This window comes from Salmo salar, chromosome 28, assembly GCF_965601325.2.
Source record: "Salmo salar chromosome 28, fSalSal1, whole genome shotgun sequence".
Taxonomy (NCBI): domain Eukaryota; kingdom Metazoa; phylum Chordata; class Actinopteri; order Salmoniformes; family Salmonidae; genus Salmo; species Salmo salar.
The window spans coordinates 24,776,200-24,796,209 of record NC_138318.1 but is presented as its reverse complement, the minus strand read 5'-3'; the positions used below and the strand labels follow the sequence as shown (position 1 = coordinate 24,796,209).

The 20,010-nt window shown below is 42.3% G+C and overlaps 2 protein-coding genes across 2 annotated transcripts; one reads left to right on the top strand and one right to left on the bottom strand.

The window, feature by feature from the left end:
• The first annotated feature begins 533 nt into the window (after positions 1–533).
• On the top strand, positions 534–3,794 carry LOC106589730 (vinculin). Its single transcript, XM_045710109.2, has 5 exons — positions 534–762; positions 840–1,064; positions 2,770–2,942; positions 3,303–3,420; positions 3,591–3,794. Exons 2-5 carry the CDS (start codon positions 1,029–1,031, stop codon positions 3,792–3,794), a joined length of 531 nt encoding a protein of 176 aa, XP_045566065.1. The 5' UTR covers positions 534–762; positions 840–1,028.
• A 522-nt stretch (positions 3,795–4,316) lies between these two features.
• On the bottom strand, positions 4,317–19,139 carry zc3h6 (zinc finger CCCH-type containing 6). The gene is made up of 15 exons (XM_082970526.1): positions 18,640–19,139; positions 16,550–16,787; positions 16,064–16,201; positions 15,271–15,550; positions 14,856–15,028; positions 13,850–13,987; positions 13,368–13,482; positions 12,653–12,762; positions 11,925–12,208; positions 10,005–10,267; positions 9,686–9,904; positions 9,231–9,410; positions 7,663–7,949; positions 7,381–7,540; positions 4,317–7,187 (listed from the first exon to the last, which is right to left on the bottom strand). Exons 1-15 carry the CDS (start codon positions 18,729–18,731, stop codon positions 5,917–5,919), a joined length of 3,948 nt encoding a protein of 1,315 aa, XP_082826652.1. The 5' UTR covers positions 18,732–19,139; the 3' UTR covers positions 4,317–5,916.
• Positions 19,140–20,010: the final 871 nt, after the last annotated feature.

The window sequence follows — 20,010 nt, the reverse complement described above, 5'->3', positions numbered from 1 at the left end:
CAAGTCTCTGAATGTCCTTGAGTGGCCCAGCCAGAGCCCGGACTTGAACCTGATCGAACATCTCTGGAGAGACCTGAAAATAGCTGTGCAGCGACGCTCCCCATCCAACCTGACAGAGCTTGAGAGGATCTGCAGAGAAGAATGGGAGAAACTCCCCAAATAAAGGTGTGCCAAGCTTATCGCGTCATACACAAGACTCAAGGCTGTAATCGCTGCCAAAGGTTACAAAGTACTGAGTAAATGGTTTGAGTACTTATGTAAATGTAATATTTCCTTTTTTTTTTACATTTGCAAACATTTCAAAAAAACATTTTTTGCTATGTTATTATGGGGTATTGTGTGTAGATTGATGAGGGGGGAAAAAACTATTTAATTAATTTTAGAATTGTAACGCCCTGGCCATAGAGAGGGGTTTTTGTTCTTTATTTTGGTTAGGCCAGGGTGCTACATTGGGTGTCGTTCTATGTTCATTTTTCTATGTTGGCTGGTTTCTTTGGATTGGCTGTGTGTGGCTCCTAATCAGGCACAGCTGTAGCTCGTTGTTGCTGATTGGGAGTCACACATAAGTAGCCTGTTTTTCCTTTGGGTTTTGTGGGTGATTGTTTTCTGTTGAGAGTTTTTCCTGACAGGACTGTTTTGCTGTCTTTGGTTTATTTTTGTATAGTGTTCTTCTTTTTTCATTAAATATCAAGATGAACACACATCCTCCGCTGCACCTTGGTTTTATTACTACGACAGCCGTTACAAGAATAAGGGTGTAAGGTAACAAAATGTGGAAAAAGTAAAGGGTTCTGAATACTTTCCAAATGCACTATGTACATTCACATCTTTCTTTGCAGGATGCCCCAAGGTCTGCATTCTTCAGAGACACCCTATCCCTGACTTACACCCCTTCCCTCACCTACACCACAATCACCCCATCTCTTACCTACACCGCCTTGTTCCTCAAACAAGAGACAGACAGGTGGGACGCTCGGAGCAACCGTATCGTTCAGGTTACCAGGGAGATTGCAGACCAGATCTACCACATGGCCCAGTACCTGAGGAGGAAAGGGCCCATACTGGTAATGGCAATCAATCAATATATATATTTTTTTTCACACACTCGATAGGTGCAGTGAAATGTGTGGTTTTACAGGGTCAGCCATAGTAGTAAGGCGCCCCTGGAGCAAATTAGGGTTAAATGCCTTGCTCAATGGCACGTCGACAGATTTATCACCTTGTCGGCTCAGGATACCGGCCCACGGTTACTGGTTACGGTTACTGGCCCACGGGCAAGGTGGTTTAATTTATTTATTTTCATGATTGGATGTAAAAACACCAGGAAATCCGCTCCAAGTGATTTTAATTGAACAAATCTGTTCCCAAGTATTCCCAAACATAATAGAGAGACACAAGATTGTATATAAATGTAATCAAGGTTTGAAATTATTATGTTATAGTGAAATATTATATCTGTTTGGGCTTCTTGCAGTCAATTTGCAGTCTACAAATGATTTGTAACTATGTTCTAACTGCTAGGCCACCTGACACCAATAATCAATCTGTTTATTGTATTTAGTGCAGTCAGGACGAATTCTGAATGCCTGAATATTTGCAATTTATTTGTCCGGATTAAGCGTTTTCTTAAAGGTATATGGACACCCCTTCAAATGAATGGATTCAACAATTTCAGCTATTTCAGCCGCACCGTCATATTTCAGCCGCACCATCATAGGATGCCACCTTTCCAACAAGTCAGTTTTCACATTTCTGCCCTGCTAGAGCTGCCCCAGTCAATTGTGAGTGATGTTATTCTGAAGTGGAAACCTCTAGGAGCAACAGCGGCTCAGCTGCGAAGTGGTAGGCCACATAAGCTCACATAACAGGACTGCCGACTGCTGAAGCACGTTGTTGCAAAAATTGTCTGTCCTCGGTTGCAACACTCACTATCGAGTTCCAAACTGCCTCTGGAAGCAACGTCAGCACAAGAACTGTTTGTCGGCAGCTTCATGAAATGGGTTTCCATGTCAGAGCAGCCGCACACAAGCCTAAGATCACCATGCGCAAAGCCAAGCATTGGCTGGAATGGTGTAAAGCTCGTCGCCATTGGACTCTGGAGCAGTGGAAACGCGTTCTTTGGAGTGATGAATCACACTTCACCATCAGTCAGACTGACGAATCTGGGTTTGGCAGATGCCAGGAGAACGCTACCTGGCCAAATGCATAGTGCCTACTGTGGAGGAGGAATAATGATCCGGGGCTGTTTTTCATGGTTCGGGCTAGGCCCCTTAGTTCCAGTGAAGGGAAATCTTAACGCTGCAGCATACAATGCCATTCTAGATTATTCTGGCTTCCAACTTTGTGGCAACAGTTTGGGGAAGGCCCTTTCCTGTTTCATCATGACAATGCCCCAGTGCACAAAGAGGTCCATACAGAAATGGTTTGTCGAGATTGGTGTGGAAGAACTTGACTGACCTACACTGAGCCCTGACCTCAACCCCATCGAACACCTTTGGGATGAATTGGAACGTCGACTGTGAGCCAGGCCTAATCGCCCAACATCAGTGCCCAACCTCACTAATGCTCTTGTGGCTGAATGGAAGCAAGTCCCTGCAGCAATGTTCCAACATCTAGTGGAAAGGTTTCCCTGAAGAGTGGATGCTGTTATAGCAGCAAAGGAGGGACCAACTCCATATTAATGCCCATGATTTTGGAATGCGGTGTTTGACGAGCAAGTGTCCACATACTTTTGGACATGTAGTGTTGATCTATATATCTATATTACAGAGCAAAGAGATGTTTGTCAGCACAGCAAAAGGCGTGGTCTCGAATTGCCAATACATCACCCACTTTGTGAAGGTCATATCAAACCACTGTCTGGACAAACAGTGTACTGCTGAACTGTCTCTCAGAGTGGAACAGATTCTCACCATCACCAACCAACTCACTATCATCTCCAGGTGAGCGATCAATCATTCAAACCAATCAATTTAATGTATTTATAAAACACCTTTTACACCAACAGATGTATTGCAATATAGACAACTTATGTTGACGTTACCTTCCCAACAAGAAACAGTTTGCCTTATGGAATAGCAGTCAAAATACCTGAATATAACTTGTAGGAGTTCCTCAAGGGTCCATACTTGGTCCCTTCCTATTCTAATTTACATCAATGATCTTTACCTCATTTCCAGTTCTGTATGTTTCATCCTGTTCACTGATAACAATAATGTATTTATATTATACAAACATCCACAGAATCTAATATCCTAAATTAGATCAGAACTAATTCAAGTTACATACATCTATTTCCACAGTGTTAATGCATTGACCCCTGGAAGCAAGTCTTCAGATGAGATCCTTGTGAAGAATGCCCAGAACCTGCTTCAGATAGTTCTGCATGGGGTCAGAGCAGCAGAGACAGCCTGCATCAAGGTAATAACCACTACCGGGAGATGTACAGATTCACTGTGGGAGATGTATACATTCCCTGCCCCATAAATGTATGGATTCCCTGGTAAACCTGTACATTTACAATTGATAGGGAATGTATATATTTCCCGATTTTACACATTTACCATAAGAGATAGCAATCTGCCAAACAGGGATTGAAACAGCCGGAGCCCAACTCAGATGGGGTGGAGGCAGCAGCGCTCTGTTTCCAGTGGAAGAGGAACCTACAAATGCACCGAGCCCAGCAGAACTGTAACTCAGACACAGATGATCTTGGCCTGAGGAGAACCTCCCAGCACAGAGAATCCCCCAGCCTGGCCCCTCCTATACACATACAGAAGCAGGGATTCAAGTGAACGTGTCAAACCCCATGGACTGGACACCAGGAACTACTTGTTGCTACCATGTAAACATATGGATCATGTCCACGGGACACACAACTTTGGGGAAATGTAATGAAATAAGTGTCAGCACTTTGTTCCTATGACAACAGTTTTGTGACCACATTTCATAAAATACTAGATATGTTAGCAAGCACATGATGTGCAATGCATTACACTTCACATAAATGTTTGGCTGTAAAGGCTATTTTGAAAATAATACCAAAAAGTTTAATATCAAGAAATGTGTATTTGAAATATTTTGGACATCAGAGCAATCTTGAGGGAATCGTATTTGTGTCAGAAAAGGATGTTCATATGATAGGTAAGATATACAAAACCTTGCAGAGAGCCTATCCAACTGACAATCTCTGACAAAAAATATATAAACTATTGGAACCAAGACTTAAAAATAACTGCTATTGGTATAAGATTGAGGGAATGTTGGAACATAACTAACAAAATTACAGTTAACAAAAATGTACGCTTAATCCAGTATAAACTAATGTTTTTAATTTATTACACGAGACAAAATTCACAAATTCTACAGCACAATGGCAGAGTCATGTCTTAAGTGTAAAATGAACAATGACTCAATAATCCATGCCTTCTGGCAATGCTAGTCCCAAAGTTATTGGCCGAGTTAGAAAGTTGTCTGTCAGAAGTATTACAATGTAAATGTACTTTTAATCCATCTGTCTGCATATTTCAAGACATGGCATATGAGGGTGCAGTGAGATACCCGATGGGTTGGACAATATTTTTCTCGTCAATTATCTTGAAAAAAACGTATACTTACAAACTGGAAATCAACCAATCCTCCATCGTTAACACAACGGAAAAGTAAAATCCTTTATTATCTAAATGTTGAAAGTGCGTGGGTGATGGAGAGAAACAAAATGATGCAGTTTGAGGCCATTTGGTCTGGCGGAGAGTGTTGCTGGAGATGGGGGTGTGAGAGGGTGGGTCTAGGCAGGGGTGATGTTGTGGATGCTTGTGTCTGTATATTGTTGTTTGCATATGGATGTTATGTATTGAAAAAAAAAAGGAATATAAGTAATGTACATGTCCTTTGGCTATACATAAATACATCTCACAACATAAAGGAGGATGTCATATATGGAATTTTTTTTAAAGACACTGCTTAAAAAGGCATTTCAACATGATGAGCATCTTTGAGTTTGACTGTTTAGACAATATTTGATCAACCATATTGACATTATAAAACAAAACAAAAATGACATAAACCAGATTACACCATTCATAAAAAAACACTGCATTTATGATACGAAACAAGCCATTTAAAATGTGACCTAATAGCATATAATAAAAATAAGTTCAATTCAGTCAATCTCAAATGTAGCACCATACATAATCACACAAAATGGACCAAATGAAACCCATGTTTTAACCACTTTCAATATTCTTATTTCTTAACCACCATAGTGAGCACGGAACACAAATGTAAAAGTGTCTAAATAATATTAAAATATAAGATGAAAAGGAAAAATAACTGAGATTGTAGGTTTACTTAGTGTTCTGGTATATAGGACTGTATTGTTTTTTTTTTTTCAAAGGGTGTAGACCTGGCCGAAAATACTGTACTGTTTCATAAAACAACCATTTTAATACAGTCCCTTAATATTACATATTTTGATATGAAAGTTAAAACCTTAATACTGTCCATATCTTAACTCCCTTTCAAAGACCAATAACATCCCTCTAGACTTAAGATAGTTATACTGTACATAAACCAAGTCTTTGCACAGCCAGCATCTACCCTACTGTCTATGCTGCCATGACTGGTAGCCTTATACTGTATAATAACATGATCAAATGTCTGTGTCTTGAAGCGACAGACAGGGACTCTCTCTATCAATGTACAATACATTTAGTGACACGTGAGTCTATTCTCAACAGATCCTGTAGAACATACAGTTTTATATACAGGTGAAATAAATATGTAAAGCTCAATAATAATGATACATACAAGTTTCTAGTAAATGTACAGAACATACAGTATATTTTACTAGGTTGTCAATATATTTAGAAACATTGCAACACAGGAGTGTTTTTGTATATTTCAAAATAGGAGTATTTACTGACTGAAGGGGGAGGCAGTGGGGTCGAAGGTCTTGAATACGTCTTTCAGCGGCCTATCGTCTTCTGTCTCCTCCTTCTCCTTTGCTTCCTCCATCTTCTCCTCCTCTTCTCCCTTCTCCTCCTCCAGCTCCTTCTCCTCCTGCTGCTTGGCCTCCTTCTCTACCTGTTTGACCTGTCTGGGGTCTGTGTAGGGGGGCCTAATCAGGCCTGCCAGGGCCTGGATGGGTAGGTGGTGGACCGCGGGGGCGGAGGATTTGACTGGGGAGCTGGGGGGCTCTGACCCTGACGTTGTCACTGTAGGAGCAGAGGAGAGGGTAGGAGATGGACGACTTTTGGACCCAGACCCATCCACGGCGCTCTCGGTACCCCCCTTGACATCCTGCGTAGATACAGATCCTCCAGATCGCTGGGTTGGCGAGAGCGAGGATGATGGAGTTTTAGTGTTAGTGTTGTTTTCTCTCTTGGCTGGTAGTTTGAGGATCCCAGTCTTCCTCGGGGGCTCTGTATCGTCCCGCTGGCCCAGCTGCGGTGCCTGGTTTCTGGGGTCATAAAGGCTGATGCCCCCTAGCAGGGTGGAGGTGGTGGGGCTCTCTAACCCACCACCGGAGGAGGACAGACGCCCTGGGGCGTACGGACACAGCTTCTCTGGCTTCTCAGCCTCAGATTTAGATGGAGCTGGCGCCGGGGCTGAAAATGTTAACGTAGTGGTTTTGGAGGAAGAGGTTCCACTAGCACTGCTCCTCTGCAACCTGGGGTCTCCTCCAGCACCACCTCCTCCCCCACCTCCTCTCTCCGTCTCCTTCAGGATAGGAAGCTTAGTGTCCACACTACCTGACCGACCTATCCGGGGGTCCACACCCAGGGCCTTGTGTTGCCTGGGATCCAACAACCTCTCTGTTGACCCCCTGGGCTCCAGTGTCCTGGAGGGGAGCCTGCCTAGTCCAACCCCCACACCCAGTACACCCTCCTTCAGACGGGCAGCGACCAGGCGAGGGTCCATGTGTGGAGGGGTGGTGGAGGTTGTTATGGTGGAGTGGTCAGGGGATAAAGTCCTGGTCCTATTGTTGGTTCGGTTCATCTGTGCATCAGCGATGAGGGGCGGTAGAGGTAGATTGATGGAGTGCTCCTGTTTGGGCACCAGTGAGGGGATGAGATCCTCAGCCGACCAGACCACGGTTGAGGCGTAGGCCGGGCGCTGTAACACAACGTCTACACGGATGTGGCTGAACTGCTGCAGCTGGCAGCGTGGGTCGCGGAGCATCACCCCTAAAAGTTCATTTCATCAACATTTTACAAAATATTGTTATGGACAACAAAGTTTTCTATTCTATTTAATTTCATTCACATGGGAGATGAATTGTATGATGAATACAAATATTAAAAAAATGAAATACTAGGCTAGAAAACAACAGCAGCAGCGTTCAAAAGAAAAATAGGCTTTAAAATATTAGGGTTATACCTGGGCAGGAATCCAACGGGATGAGAGCAGCCCGCTCTCTTAGCTCCCTCTCTCCATCCTCATCCTCCTCTCTGGCTAGAGCCTTATTGTGATGGTGCTGCTGCTGGCGATGGTGGTGGAGCTCTGGTTTGAAGGAGTTGGGTGGCTCCAGGGGCCTCACCTTATTAGATTAGATTCAAACACTTTAATGTCATCAAAGAGATTGATTTTTCAGCATACAAGCTCAATACAAAGTAACAACAGACATGCACCAGCATTAAACAGTAGGCTAGATATCTATACCTTCCTGGGGTCCCTGGCCTGTCTGGGGCCCCCGCTGGAGTCGGGCTCTTTCCTCATGTTGTCTGGTGGTCTCTGGCGGGGGTCTGCTGCCTTCATACGGGGGTCGCTGGGTGGGGCCCGCTCCTTCTGGAGCCTGGGGTCTCCAGGGGCCAACTGGGGGACAGAGGGGTGTTTGATGGACTGTGGCCCCTGCTGGAGCTTCTCATTCTGTTTCTTCAGAGACTTAAGAATGGCCGTGACACAGTTCCCGTCCTCGTCATCACTGGAGTACCAGTTAGTAGAGTCATCTGAAATGTGTAGAGCGGGGATCAACAACAAGATTCAGCCGGGGGCCAATTTTTTCTTGAGTGGATGGTCGGGAGGCCGGAACATAATTACAAATCATTTGTAGACTGCAAGAAGCCCAAACAGATATAATATTTCACTATAACATCATTTCAAACCTTGATTACATTTATATACGATCTTGTGTCTCTCTGTTATGTGTGGGAATACTTGAACAGATTTCTTAAATTAAAATCACTTGTTTATTGTCTTATGTCCATTTATGAAAAAATAAATTAAACAAATATTCGGGAGCCAAATAAAACCCTGGTGTAGAGCATGTAAGTTATGTTCATTACAGTTGGGGAACCCTGGTGTAGAACATGTAAGTTATGTTCATTACAGTTGAGGAACCCTGGTGTAGAGCATGTAAGTTATGTTCATTACAGTTGGGAAACCCTGGTGTAGAACATGTAAGTTATGTTCATGACAGTTGGGGAACCCTGGTGTAGAACATGTAAGTTATGTTCATGACAGTTGAGGAACCCTGGTGTAGAGCATGTTAAGTTATGTTCATTACAGTTGGGGAACCCTGGTGTAGAGCATGTAAGTTATGTTCATGACAGTTGAGGAATCCTGGTGTAGAGCATGTTAAGTTATGTTCATTACAGTTGGGGAACCCTGGTGTAGAGCATGTAAGTTATGTTCATGACAGTTGAGGAACCCTGGTGTAGAACATGTAAGTTATGTTCATGACAGTTGGGGAACCCTGGTGTAGAGCACGTAAGTTATGTTCATGACAGTTGAGGAACCCTGGTGTAGAACATGTAAGTTATGTTCATGACAGTTGGGGAACCCTGGTGTAGAGCATGTAAGTTATGTTCATGACAGTTGGGGAACCCTGGTGTAGAGCATGTAAGTTATGTTCATGACAGTTGGGGAACCCTGGTGTAGAGCATGTAAGTTATGTTCATGACAGTTGAGGAACCCTGGTGTAGAACATGTAAGTTATGTTCATGACAGTTGGGGAACCCTGGTGTAGAGCATGTAAGTTATGTTCATGACAGTTGAGGAACCCTGGTGTAGAACATGTAAGTTATGTTCATGACAGTTGGGGAACCCTGGTGTAGAGCATGTAAGTTATGTTCATGACGATTATACAGTATAAGCATGATTTAACTATTACCAAGCAAGTGCAACCAAGCATACTGTGAAATGTGTACCCTAGTTATTAAATGGTCATGTTTGCTGATGAGTACAAGACTGTTTCAATTTGCTGTAAATAAATAATCCTTCACACTCACCTTTAGGAGTCTTGCCACCTTGTTCCTCAAAACCTTGTTGCTCATTGCCTTGCTGCTGCTGTAGGTGTAGGAGCAGGGCCTTCTGTACTGCAGGGGGTAGGCCCTGCATCTGGGACAGCATTTGGGAGTCAGCGCTCCCCTGCTGTTGGGAGGTGTTCTGACTGAAAGGCATACCCATGTCTAATGGAGAGAGGATGTGGGGAGATATGAGGAGGAATATGCAGAGAATGAGAGGTTTTAATGAATCACCATCTGCTAACACATCGAAAGAACTGAATATAAAAAAAGGAAAGCTATAACACAACAGAATATGTTCATTGCTTGGAGCATTTAGACTGAAAACCCACATACTGTATATTCAAACCTTGACATAACAAATTGATGGCTATTATCTGCATTATCTGCTTATTCCTTACTATAAAATCCATCCATCCATGTATCATTGTAAAACCAACCTCCTTGGCCCATGGCCTGAGCCTGGTTCCTGAAGAAGTTGTTAAAGAACTCTGCAGGGTTTTGGCCCACGGCTCCTATGGTTTGGAACGGCACATTCATGTTCTGAAGCATCTGCATGGGGTCTGGGAACGGAGGGAACGGTGGAGGGGGCCTCTGGAGGTTCAAGTTCATATTGGGGTTCATATTGGGTCGGTGACCCAGGAAGGGTGGTGGCGGACCTGGAGGCAGGAATAAACAGCAAATGAGAGGTTTTAATTAATCAAACTCTACAGATGCATTGAGAGAACCCAATATAATAAGAAGAAAGCTAGTAGATACCTGGAGGTGGTGGCATGGGGAACCCATGGGGTGGTTGGTGTTGGGGGTGCTGTCCAGGGGGGTTCTGCTGTTGCTGCATTGGTGGCCCAGTGTGGGATGGATAGGGAGGAGAGGGACCCCCCATGGAGCCAGGGGGAGACCCCGGAGGGAGGACAGGGGGTGGGCCATTGGGTCCACTCTGCTGCATGTTGTCATCGGGACCCCCTCCACCAAACTCATCACCCTGAAACTGGCCTCCAGCCTGACAGTTGAAGTTGGATCCACTGCAACCCCCAAAAATATGCATTCATTAATTCAGGGGATTTTTTATAACAAATTTAATGGGATAATAAACACAGTGTACAAAACATTACGAACACCTTCCTAATATTGAGTTGCACCCCCCCCTCAGAACAGCCTCAATTTGTCAGGGCATGGACTCTACAAGGTGTCAAAAGCGTTCCACAGGGATGCTGACCCATGTTGACTCCAATGCTTCCCACAGTTGTGTCAAGTTGGCTGGATGTCCTTTGGGTGGTGGACCATTCTTGATACACACGGAAAACTGTTGAGCGTTAAAAACCCAGCTGCGTTGCAGATCTTGACACAAACCGGTGTGCCTGGCACCAACTACCATACCCCATTCAAAGGCACTTACATTTTTTGTCTTGCCCATTCACCCTCTGAATGGCACACATACACAACCCATGTCTCAAGGCTTAAAAATCCTTCTTTAACACTGATTGAAGTGGATTTAACAAGTGACATCAATAAGGGATCATAGCTTTCACCAGGATTCTCCTGGTCCGTCTATGCAATGGAAAGAACAGGTGTTCCTAATGTTTTGTGCAATCAAGTGTGTGTGTGTGTGTTTGTATATACACAATACCAGTGAAAAGTTTGGACACACCTACTCAATCAAGGGTTTATCTTATTTTGACTATTTTCTACATTGTAGAATAATAGTGACGACGTCAAAACTATGAAATAACACACATTAAATCATGTAGTAACCAAAAAGGTTCTTGAAATTTCCCGGATTGACTGACCTTCATGTCTTAAAGTAATGATGGACTGTCATTTCTCTTTGCTTATTTGAGCTGTTCATTCCATAATATTCAGTATACAACTCCTACCTTGTCACAACCCAACTGATTGGGTCAAAAGCATTAAGAAGGAAAGAAATTCTACAAATGAACTTTTAACAAGGCACACCTCTTAATTGAAATGCATTCCAGGTGACTACCTCTTCATGAGAGAATGCCAAGCATGTGCAAAGCTGTCAAAAAGACAAAGGGTGGCTACTTTCAAGAATCTCAAATATAAAATATATTTTGATATGTTTAACACTTTTTTGGTTACTACATGATTCCATGTGTTATTTCAGTTTTATTCTACAATGTAGAAGAAAATAAAATAAAAAATTTAACCTGGAATGAGTAGGTGTGTCCAAACTTTTGACTGGTACTGTATATATCACAGAACAGCGCAAACTGGCTCTAACCAGAATAGAAAGAGGAGTGGGAGGTCCCGGTGCACAACTGAGTAAGAGCATGGACGTACACTACCATTCAAAAGTTTGGGGTCACTTAGAAATGTCCTTGTTTTTTTAAAGAAAAGTACATTTTTTGTCCATTAAAATAACATAAAATTGATCAGAAATACTGTGCAGACATTGTTCATGTTGGAAATGAAGAGGCGACTCCAGGATGCTGACCTTCTTACTTGTGTCATGCACAAAGTAGATGTCCTAACCGACTTGCCAAAACTATAGTTTGTTAATAAGAAATTCGTGGAGTGGTTGAAAAATGAGTTTTAATGACTCCAACCTAAGTGTATGTAAACTTCCGACTTCAACTGTATAGCTGACAAATTGTGCAAAAAAACATTTACATTATACTGAAGATTCCATGAGCACATGTCAGGTAAAAGTAAAGGTACCTTTGAGCAATCTTCTGAGCCAGGTCCACTGTAGGTTTCACCACAATCTCAAACAGAGAGGGGATCTTCTTTCCCCCAGAGTTCCCCCCACTGCTTCCCCCCTCCTGTGGGCTGGAGGGCCCAGGACCAGGGTTAGGACCTCCAGACCCAGGACCACCGGGACCCGGTGTGGGCAGCAGCCCCACCCCAGGAGGGGGTTTAGGCAGGGGGGCGATCCCCTGTTTCCTCAGGTCCTCCAACTCCATCTCATCTTCATGGGCGATCTCCTCCTCTGTGTTGATGATCTGAAGACAATGAAGCAAACAATCTGATGCAAAAGCTATACTCTTCACTGTATGGCTGTGGGTAAGGAACTAGTGAACTACTGTTCAGAATTTAGACTTTTGATTGATGGTGCTATTAGATGTTACTATTTTGATCCACACACAACCACTAAGTTGTTAGTGTAATGGTTTTAAGACGCAGACCGTTTAGACCGGGGGTAGGCAACCCTGGTCTTGGAGTGCCGCAGGCACTTCATGTTTTTGATTTAACCAACCTGGAAGACCAGGTGTGTTGAATTTAGGCAATCACTGAACTGACCAATTAGGTCAGTTGGTCTGGCGTGGTGCCTAGTTGGTACAAAATCCTGCAGTACCTGCTGCACTCCAGGAACAGGGTTGTCTAGTCCTGATTTAGACCCACAATATTTCAGTTTGTGGCGTTTATGATTATGATGTTTTTCTTACCTTATCAAGCAGGTCTTTGGTCACATCATTCAAAGGATCATGCGAGAATTTACAGTTGTCTCCCTGATAACACTTGGCTCCAGTATGAAAAAACTTACAGGGATATTCACGTACAGCCACGAGTCAAGGACAAGTAGGGAAGAATAAGTGTATTACAAATAAGTGAATTACAATTGTCTGTTTTTATGTGGTGAAGCCAAAGACACATTTTCACATTGTGTGGACAATAAAGTTTTTCTAATTCTAAAGAATACATCAAAGTTTAAATCTGGGCTCTAGACTCACATATTAGTACACATATTACATTGCATATCAATATAGGACATCACTTATCTCACATACAATAACACACATATTACATAGTATTTTATGAAGAGAATCTCTAGCCTAGTCAATATATGATGGCCATCTACTGACCCAATGAGTCATCATGACTAAACAAATGAGGTCAAATAATTCCTCTCATTTGAAGTTGAGTATGAACCCTCTAGAGTTAAGAGTTATGGTTTCATTCCAGGGTTGGGGTCAATTCCATTTCAATCCAGTCATTTCAGATAGTAAACTTAAATTCCAATTCCAATCCATTGCTTATCAAATAGGAATTGGAATTTCAGTTACCTTCATGAATTAACCTAATAAAAAATAGATTTGGCAATTCCACACAACGACAGAGACGATTCCAGAATATTTGTTGGCGATTCATATTGAAGGATATTGTGCATGTAGATGCAGTTGTCTCCTTTACTACAGTATCCTTGGAGGTAGAATTTACACAGCTCCTTCTTCTTGTCTGGAGTAACCAGCTCGTGTTCAAACTTACACTGGTCCCCCTGAAAGAGGGCGAATATGATGTGTGAGGCAGACAGAGATAGAATACAAGGTTGTTCTTTTTAAAGCAAATCAGCATACCAGCCTAAAAAGTACATTGATTTATTTTGCACTGTCATGATACTAACACAATATAGGCCTAAGCAGTTCATAGATACTTATAACAAGGCTTATAATTATGAGCGCGCCATAATGCATTATACCTGTAGACCTTCGGTAGTGTAACCGAAATTTCTGTTGTTACATTCACCTCAGAGGTGCCGACTTGACTTGCCTTACCTTGATGCAGTCCCTCTAGGAAGAATTTACCTTGATGCAGTCCCTCCAGGAAGTATTTACATTGATGCAGTCTCTCCAGGAAGTATTTACCTTGATACATCGTCCCTCCAGGAAGTATTTACAGATGTATCTCCCGTTGTGTTCCACCGTGTGTTGGTTAATGAACTCCTTGGTCATAATGGGACGCTTCTTCTGAAAACCACCAGGAGGGCCCTTCCCACCTCCCTCCTATGGATAAGACAACCAAAGGGACAACATTGGTCTGAAGCATTCACTGTAAAAAAATATGGATGAAGCCATCAATGACATCACCCTATTGTTTCCTATGAGAATGCTCAGTGGTGCATTTGATGACCAGGAAGTGTAATTATCAGCATGTCGCCAGCTTTCTACAGGGAGAGATTTTTGGAAACATTGCAGTTTGAGCTGCTCTAGGAAGTGATGTTGCAGGCTAGCTCAGTGCTGCCCCCTCTCATGGAATATCTAAACTTGAAGGCCGACTGAGGTACTACAGGCCTCCATTAGCAACTAAATGATCCCTTTGTCTTTGTGTGATTTTTAAGTACCACAAAGATCCCCATTTCGCCATTCACTATAATGGGGCGTCCTGTTTTCTAGAAACAATGCCTGCAGTACCGCAGACGGCCTTTAACTTGAAATCCAAAATGCAAGTGGGCAGTCGTTCTCCCCTGGTCTGAAGGTAACAGGTAGATTCTAACAATACTAGATTTTTATATAGAGAAATTATCTTTGCTCTGACATTTCTTCTATAAAAAAAACACCAGGAGGGCCCTTACTTCCTTCTTATGGACAAGGTCACCAAAGGGACAAAATGGATTGGTTTGAACTCTAAACCAACTGAGGTACATTCTAACAATTCTAGTGCTCTTTCTCAATTAGTCTTTTCTAAATTCCTCTCATCTTCTCTCCTCATCACCTTCTCAAACTGCATTGGAGAAGATCCAAAATCCTTCCCCTCTGACCTTCTTCTCCAATGCTTTTTGAAAAGGAGGTGAGGAGAGAGGATACAAGCAATTGAGGAAAGACATATTGGGAAAGCGCCCGAATTGCAATTTAAGCCATCTTTGTTCTTTACCTGCTTCATCCCCTCTCCGGCCTGCTCGGCCCCCCCGCCTCGCCCCCGGCCACGCCCCCAGTTCTTGTTGCCCTTCATCTGCTGCATCTGCTTCTTGTTGTTCTTGTTGAGCATGTTTCCCCGCCCCCTTCCTCCCACTCCACCTCCTCTGCCCCGCCCCCGCTGACCACCAACTGAAAAACACAACAACCATTAAAAGTCAGAACAACAGGATCTAATACATAGATCTTTGTAAAACATTTATGTAAGCTGCAATAAAATAAAAACCACATTTGTCAGAGGTGATATGAAAATCCAAAATGGACACACTTTACAATACTATAGCCACTAGACTGTTAACTTCCGACAAACTTGAATCCCATTCAACAAGACACTTCAACACGAGATCAACACAATTCACACAGGCCATACATACACTGCTGCTGTTGTTGTTTCTGCATGCCCTTCATGCCACCTCTCTTCATCTGGTCCTTGGAACCGCGTCCCCGGCCCAGGCCTTGGCTAGGAGATATAGAGTCTTTCCCCTGCCACATCTCCTCCTCATCATAATCACCCCCCTCTCCCTCATAGTCATACTTGTCTTCGCTGTAGTCGCTGTACTTGTCATAGTCACCACTACCACTCCTGTGTCGGCCTGCTGACCTCTCTGACCTCTGTGGGTTGCCATGGCCACCACTTGATGGATCACACCCATGCTGGGGGAGAGTCAGTCAGAAGAGATGGTAATGTTGTTATTGAAAAGGCATTGTATATGGTAAAAATGCTTGTTTATGCATGCCTATAGGCCCTGCGATAGACTAGTGTCCTGTCCAGGGGGTGTACTTGTAAATCACAAGCTGCCTACTGATAGGCTCCTGCCCTATGGGCTGTTCTGGCTCGGACAAGGCTTACTTACTTACTTATACATGCCTATAAATACTTTAAATATATGTAACAAAAATATAAACGCAACATGTAATCATTTCAAACATTTTACTCAGTTATAGTTGAAATCAGACAACTGAAATAAACTCATTAGGCCCTAATCTATGGATTTCATATGACCAACCACTGGGGAGCCAGGCCCAGCCAATCAGAATGAGTTTTTCCAAACAAAAGTTCCACCCTTCAATGATTATGTTTATAAATTCTTAAAAAATGTATATAATTGTTCTAAATGCTTATGAATTGTAATACATATAAATGTTACCAAACAATGAAATATTTACCTGAGCTGACTGGCCATCATAGTCACCACCACGGTGTGACCTGTCTTGGTTCTTCTTGTTCTTGGGCCGGTCTCTCTCTGGTCTCTCCAGGGAGGACTCATAGCTGTCAGAACTGGAGCTACTGGAGGGGGAGTGATGCTGGGAGAGAGGAGAGCAATACTTAGGATGGTATTATGACTTCATTCACATTTTCTGTCTCCCACTGAAATCAACAAATGACGTAAACAAAAGTTTGAGTTGTAAGTGCTTATCTCAACTGAATCGGGTCCATAGAGAAAAACTAATTAAGTAGAAAATATCTAAATAAATCGATTCGTAGGTCTAAAGGTCAATTAAGTCAAATCAAAACCTGAAGGTCTACAAAATCAAAAGCAGTTTCACATGCAGAGTTGAAGGATTTTGCAGACCGATCATATTTCTGATTGTATTTTTTGGAGGACTGTACTTAAACGTTGCCAGGTGTTGATTTCATGATTCTGGTCTTACTTTCCGACTGTCGCGTCTCCTTCTCTTTGACCTCCTCTTCTCTCTCGTTTTTTTGTATCTTTTTCTGGAGTGCCTGTGTGTCTTGTCTTCTTTCTCTATGTCTTTTTCCTTTTCTTTCTCATTTTCCTTTACTTTCTCTTCCTTTTCTTCATTCACTTCTTTGACTTCTTCTTTGCTCTCCTCTTCAATCCCAATCCCTTCATCATCTATTTCTCCATCTTCCAATTCACCATCCTCTCTTTAAACAGAACATAACATGTCATTATCAATTTAGACAATCAAAAAGTGGACAGGAAACCAAATAGGCCATTTTCAATCTCAATAAACTGCTGTGTCAAAATCAACTTTTCTATCAAACTGAAATTAAATTTTTAGAGATATTGAAGAAGAAATTTCTTGAATGAACTTCAGTGTTCTACAGAATTAGAAACAACTGTGTTTTTGTCAATAGAAATATCCACTTTTAGAAATATCCACTTTTGAAATATCCACTTTTGTATTTTTGTGACAATCCCATCAACCCTGTAGCACCCTATTCTATGGGCCAGATACACATATGAACCATTTGTGATTTTAACATTGACGTAAACAAATGTTGCGATTTTGACATGTAGGTTAACAAATGTTGTGATTTTAACATTCCGGTAAACAAATGCTGTGACTTTGACATGTAGGTAAATAAATGTTGAGATTTTAACATTCTGGTAAACAAATGTGATTTTAACATTTCAATTCAACTAAAGAGGTGGGGTGAGTTTGACAGCGCAAACTTGATGTGTTCAGGCAAAATGTGATAATTCACACAGCTCATGTACTGTAAGTCAGGGCATAAATGTATTCTCGGGGTAAAGGTACAGTAGTGGAACCAGGGATCTATGTAATTAACATGTACTAAGCTGCAATTTAATATCAAACAGCTTGTGCTGATAAAGCAATAGTTACGGGATATGAATGACCTGGTTGGGGCATGTAATAGCTTTCTTTGTGGAAGATGTGCATGCTGGATGTTTTGCAATGGGGAAAGGTGACAATATATGAACTGCTACATGTTCATGTAATGACCGTAGAGTTCAGATTGGTTGGTGGTGGGCCTTGGTATAAAGTGGATGCATTTCAATAGATGGGAAACACTGCCAATTGAAATAAACAACACATACATTCCTGTTGATAAATATCATGCTTATTCATGCATATCTCCACCAATAATTCTGTTACTTGTTGATGTGAAACCAGAAAATCACACAGGTCATTCCATACCAGGTGCATCACCCATATTTTTCAAGCGAGGTCCTAAATATGCCAATTGACTGACTACCTGTACTGATTTGGTTACTATTCCGGTTTGAGCATTTCTACTGAAATCAAGTGAAACTTTTTTTTTTTTTGATCAGAAGTGGCCATTTCTTTGTATATATCATATATAATGTAGTTCCCACAAACTTAAAACTAATGCTGCATTAAAAGCATCCTTTTTTCCCAGTGGTGCAAGCTAAACATCTAATAACACTGGCAAATAGATCAAATTAAAGTGGCTTCTAATGATTGTGAGAGGGTGTGGGAGTTATCGACATCATCAACTGACACAGTCATTCAACACTGGCATTACAGCACAGCAGAGGCAGATTCTCATTAAATCCTCTCAGCAATTTGTGTGGTGTTCGATAGGGGGTGGTAAAGAGGCGCATCATGACTGGGGCGGGGCTAAGGCTATTACATCATCTACATTTACATAACCCCCTACAGAATGCAACAATATGATATGACCATGATAACTAACCAAACCCATCCCATATCCTCACTCAGTCAATGATACAGTGGAACATTGATGCGATGTCGCTATGCTTCCAAATGGGTGTTTCGTGATGGGAATTCTGTTTTGGACAGCGGGATAATGTTACTAGTACCTCGCTATAACGCATGCATGAAATAATCATATGTGAAAAGGCCCGACTTCAACAACGAAGCGTTGTCTGAGTCATTCGAATACAAATTCGGCTCACAACACAACAGTAACACAAGCATGTTGTTGAGACGCACAGATGAGTGGGTAAAGAAGATATAATTCCAGACAGATAAGAATGTTACTCGACCTTTCCTCCTCTGCAAGCTCAGAGTCTGTCATGTTTTTGTCAAGAACAACAACGGGGGTTGGGGGACTGGAGACCAGGCTCACAGAAGCCATGGACGGTAGGTGGAAACAACGGTTGGAAATGCCTTTGCCTTTCTCCTTTCGAAACAAGACTGAGTTGTTGTAGGCTATTCAGTCTGAGGCCGTTGGTGTTGGGTTGTGTCGTGAGAAATGCTGGTAGATTTCATGGAGACTGGAAAAAACTCACGGTAACCGTTACAAGTCTCAAACAGAGACAGGCAACAGACATTCTTTCTCCTCTCTCATTTCAATGACGTATTAACCCAGCAAGCACAGCTTGATACCCCGCTTTGTTATTATCATCCCGCCGGTTGACTGCTGCCATGGTATCGAGATATTGGAGACGGAGGGAGAAACACACAGATTTGTAACAATTTTCGTTGATTTCAGCATCTTCATCGTCATAGGACATTGCGCCCGAAACATGTTCTCAAAATGGCTTCTCGGAAACCGAAGAACATCCTATTTTTTCTAGTGTATTCTTCCACGTATAATGTCCTATCAGAGACAAGGCACAACACAACTCTACAAAGTAATTGGTCCAAATATTGTTGCGGGATCTTTTGCTATACCCATTGGCCTAAAAATGTGTCATTTTTTTTTTGCACCTGGTGCAAGAATAAAGGGTATAAGGCTCACTAGAGAAGTTAACTATGTTGTTGTCAGCGGACTGATTTGTAAAATTGACATTCTTGTTTTGACCCTTTCTGTATTTCTCACAGATCATAATCTTTCGCCTTAGAAATTGTATGGAATAACATCTATCACGACCTTTATGCTGTTATATATATATATATATATATATATATATATATATAGTGTGCGTGTGTGCGTGTGTGTGTGTGGCAGAGAGAGAGACAGTGAGCTTAGCCTTGCTATTGAGAGAGTCCGCCGTGGGCAGACCTGGCCCTCAAGAGAAGGCAGGCTATGTGCACACTTCCCACAAAATGAGGTGGAAACTGAGCTGCACTTCATAACCTAGCAAATGTATGACCATATTAGAGACCCATATTGCCCTCCGATTACACAGACCCACAAATAATTCGAAAACAAATCCAATTTTCCTAAACTCCCATATCTATTGGGTGAAATACCACAGTGTGCCATCACAGCAGCCAGATTCGTGACCTGATGCCACAAGAAAAGGAAACCAGTGAAGGACAAACACCATTGTAAATACAACTCGTATTTAGACCTTGTGTCAATTCCAGGTAAATACGCGCACAAGAAAGATTGTTCCAAGTACCGCCAGCGTGTGTCGCTTCAACCCAAATAATAAATCAAAGTGATCACAAACAGACTTAAGCCCTGT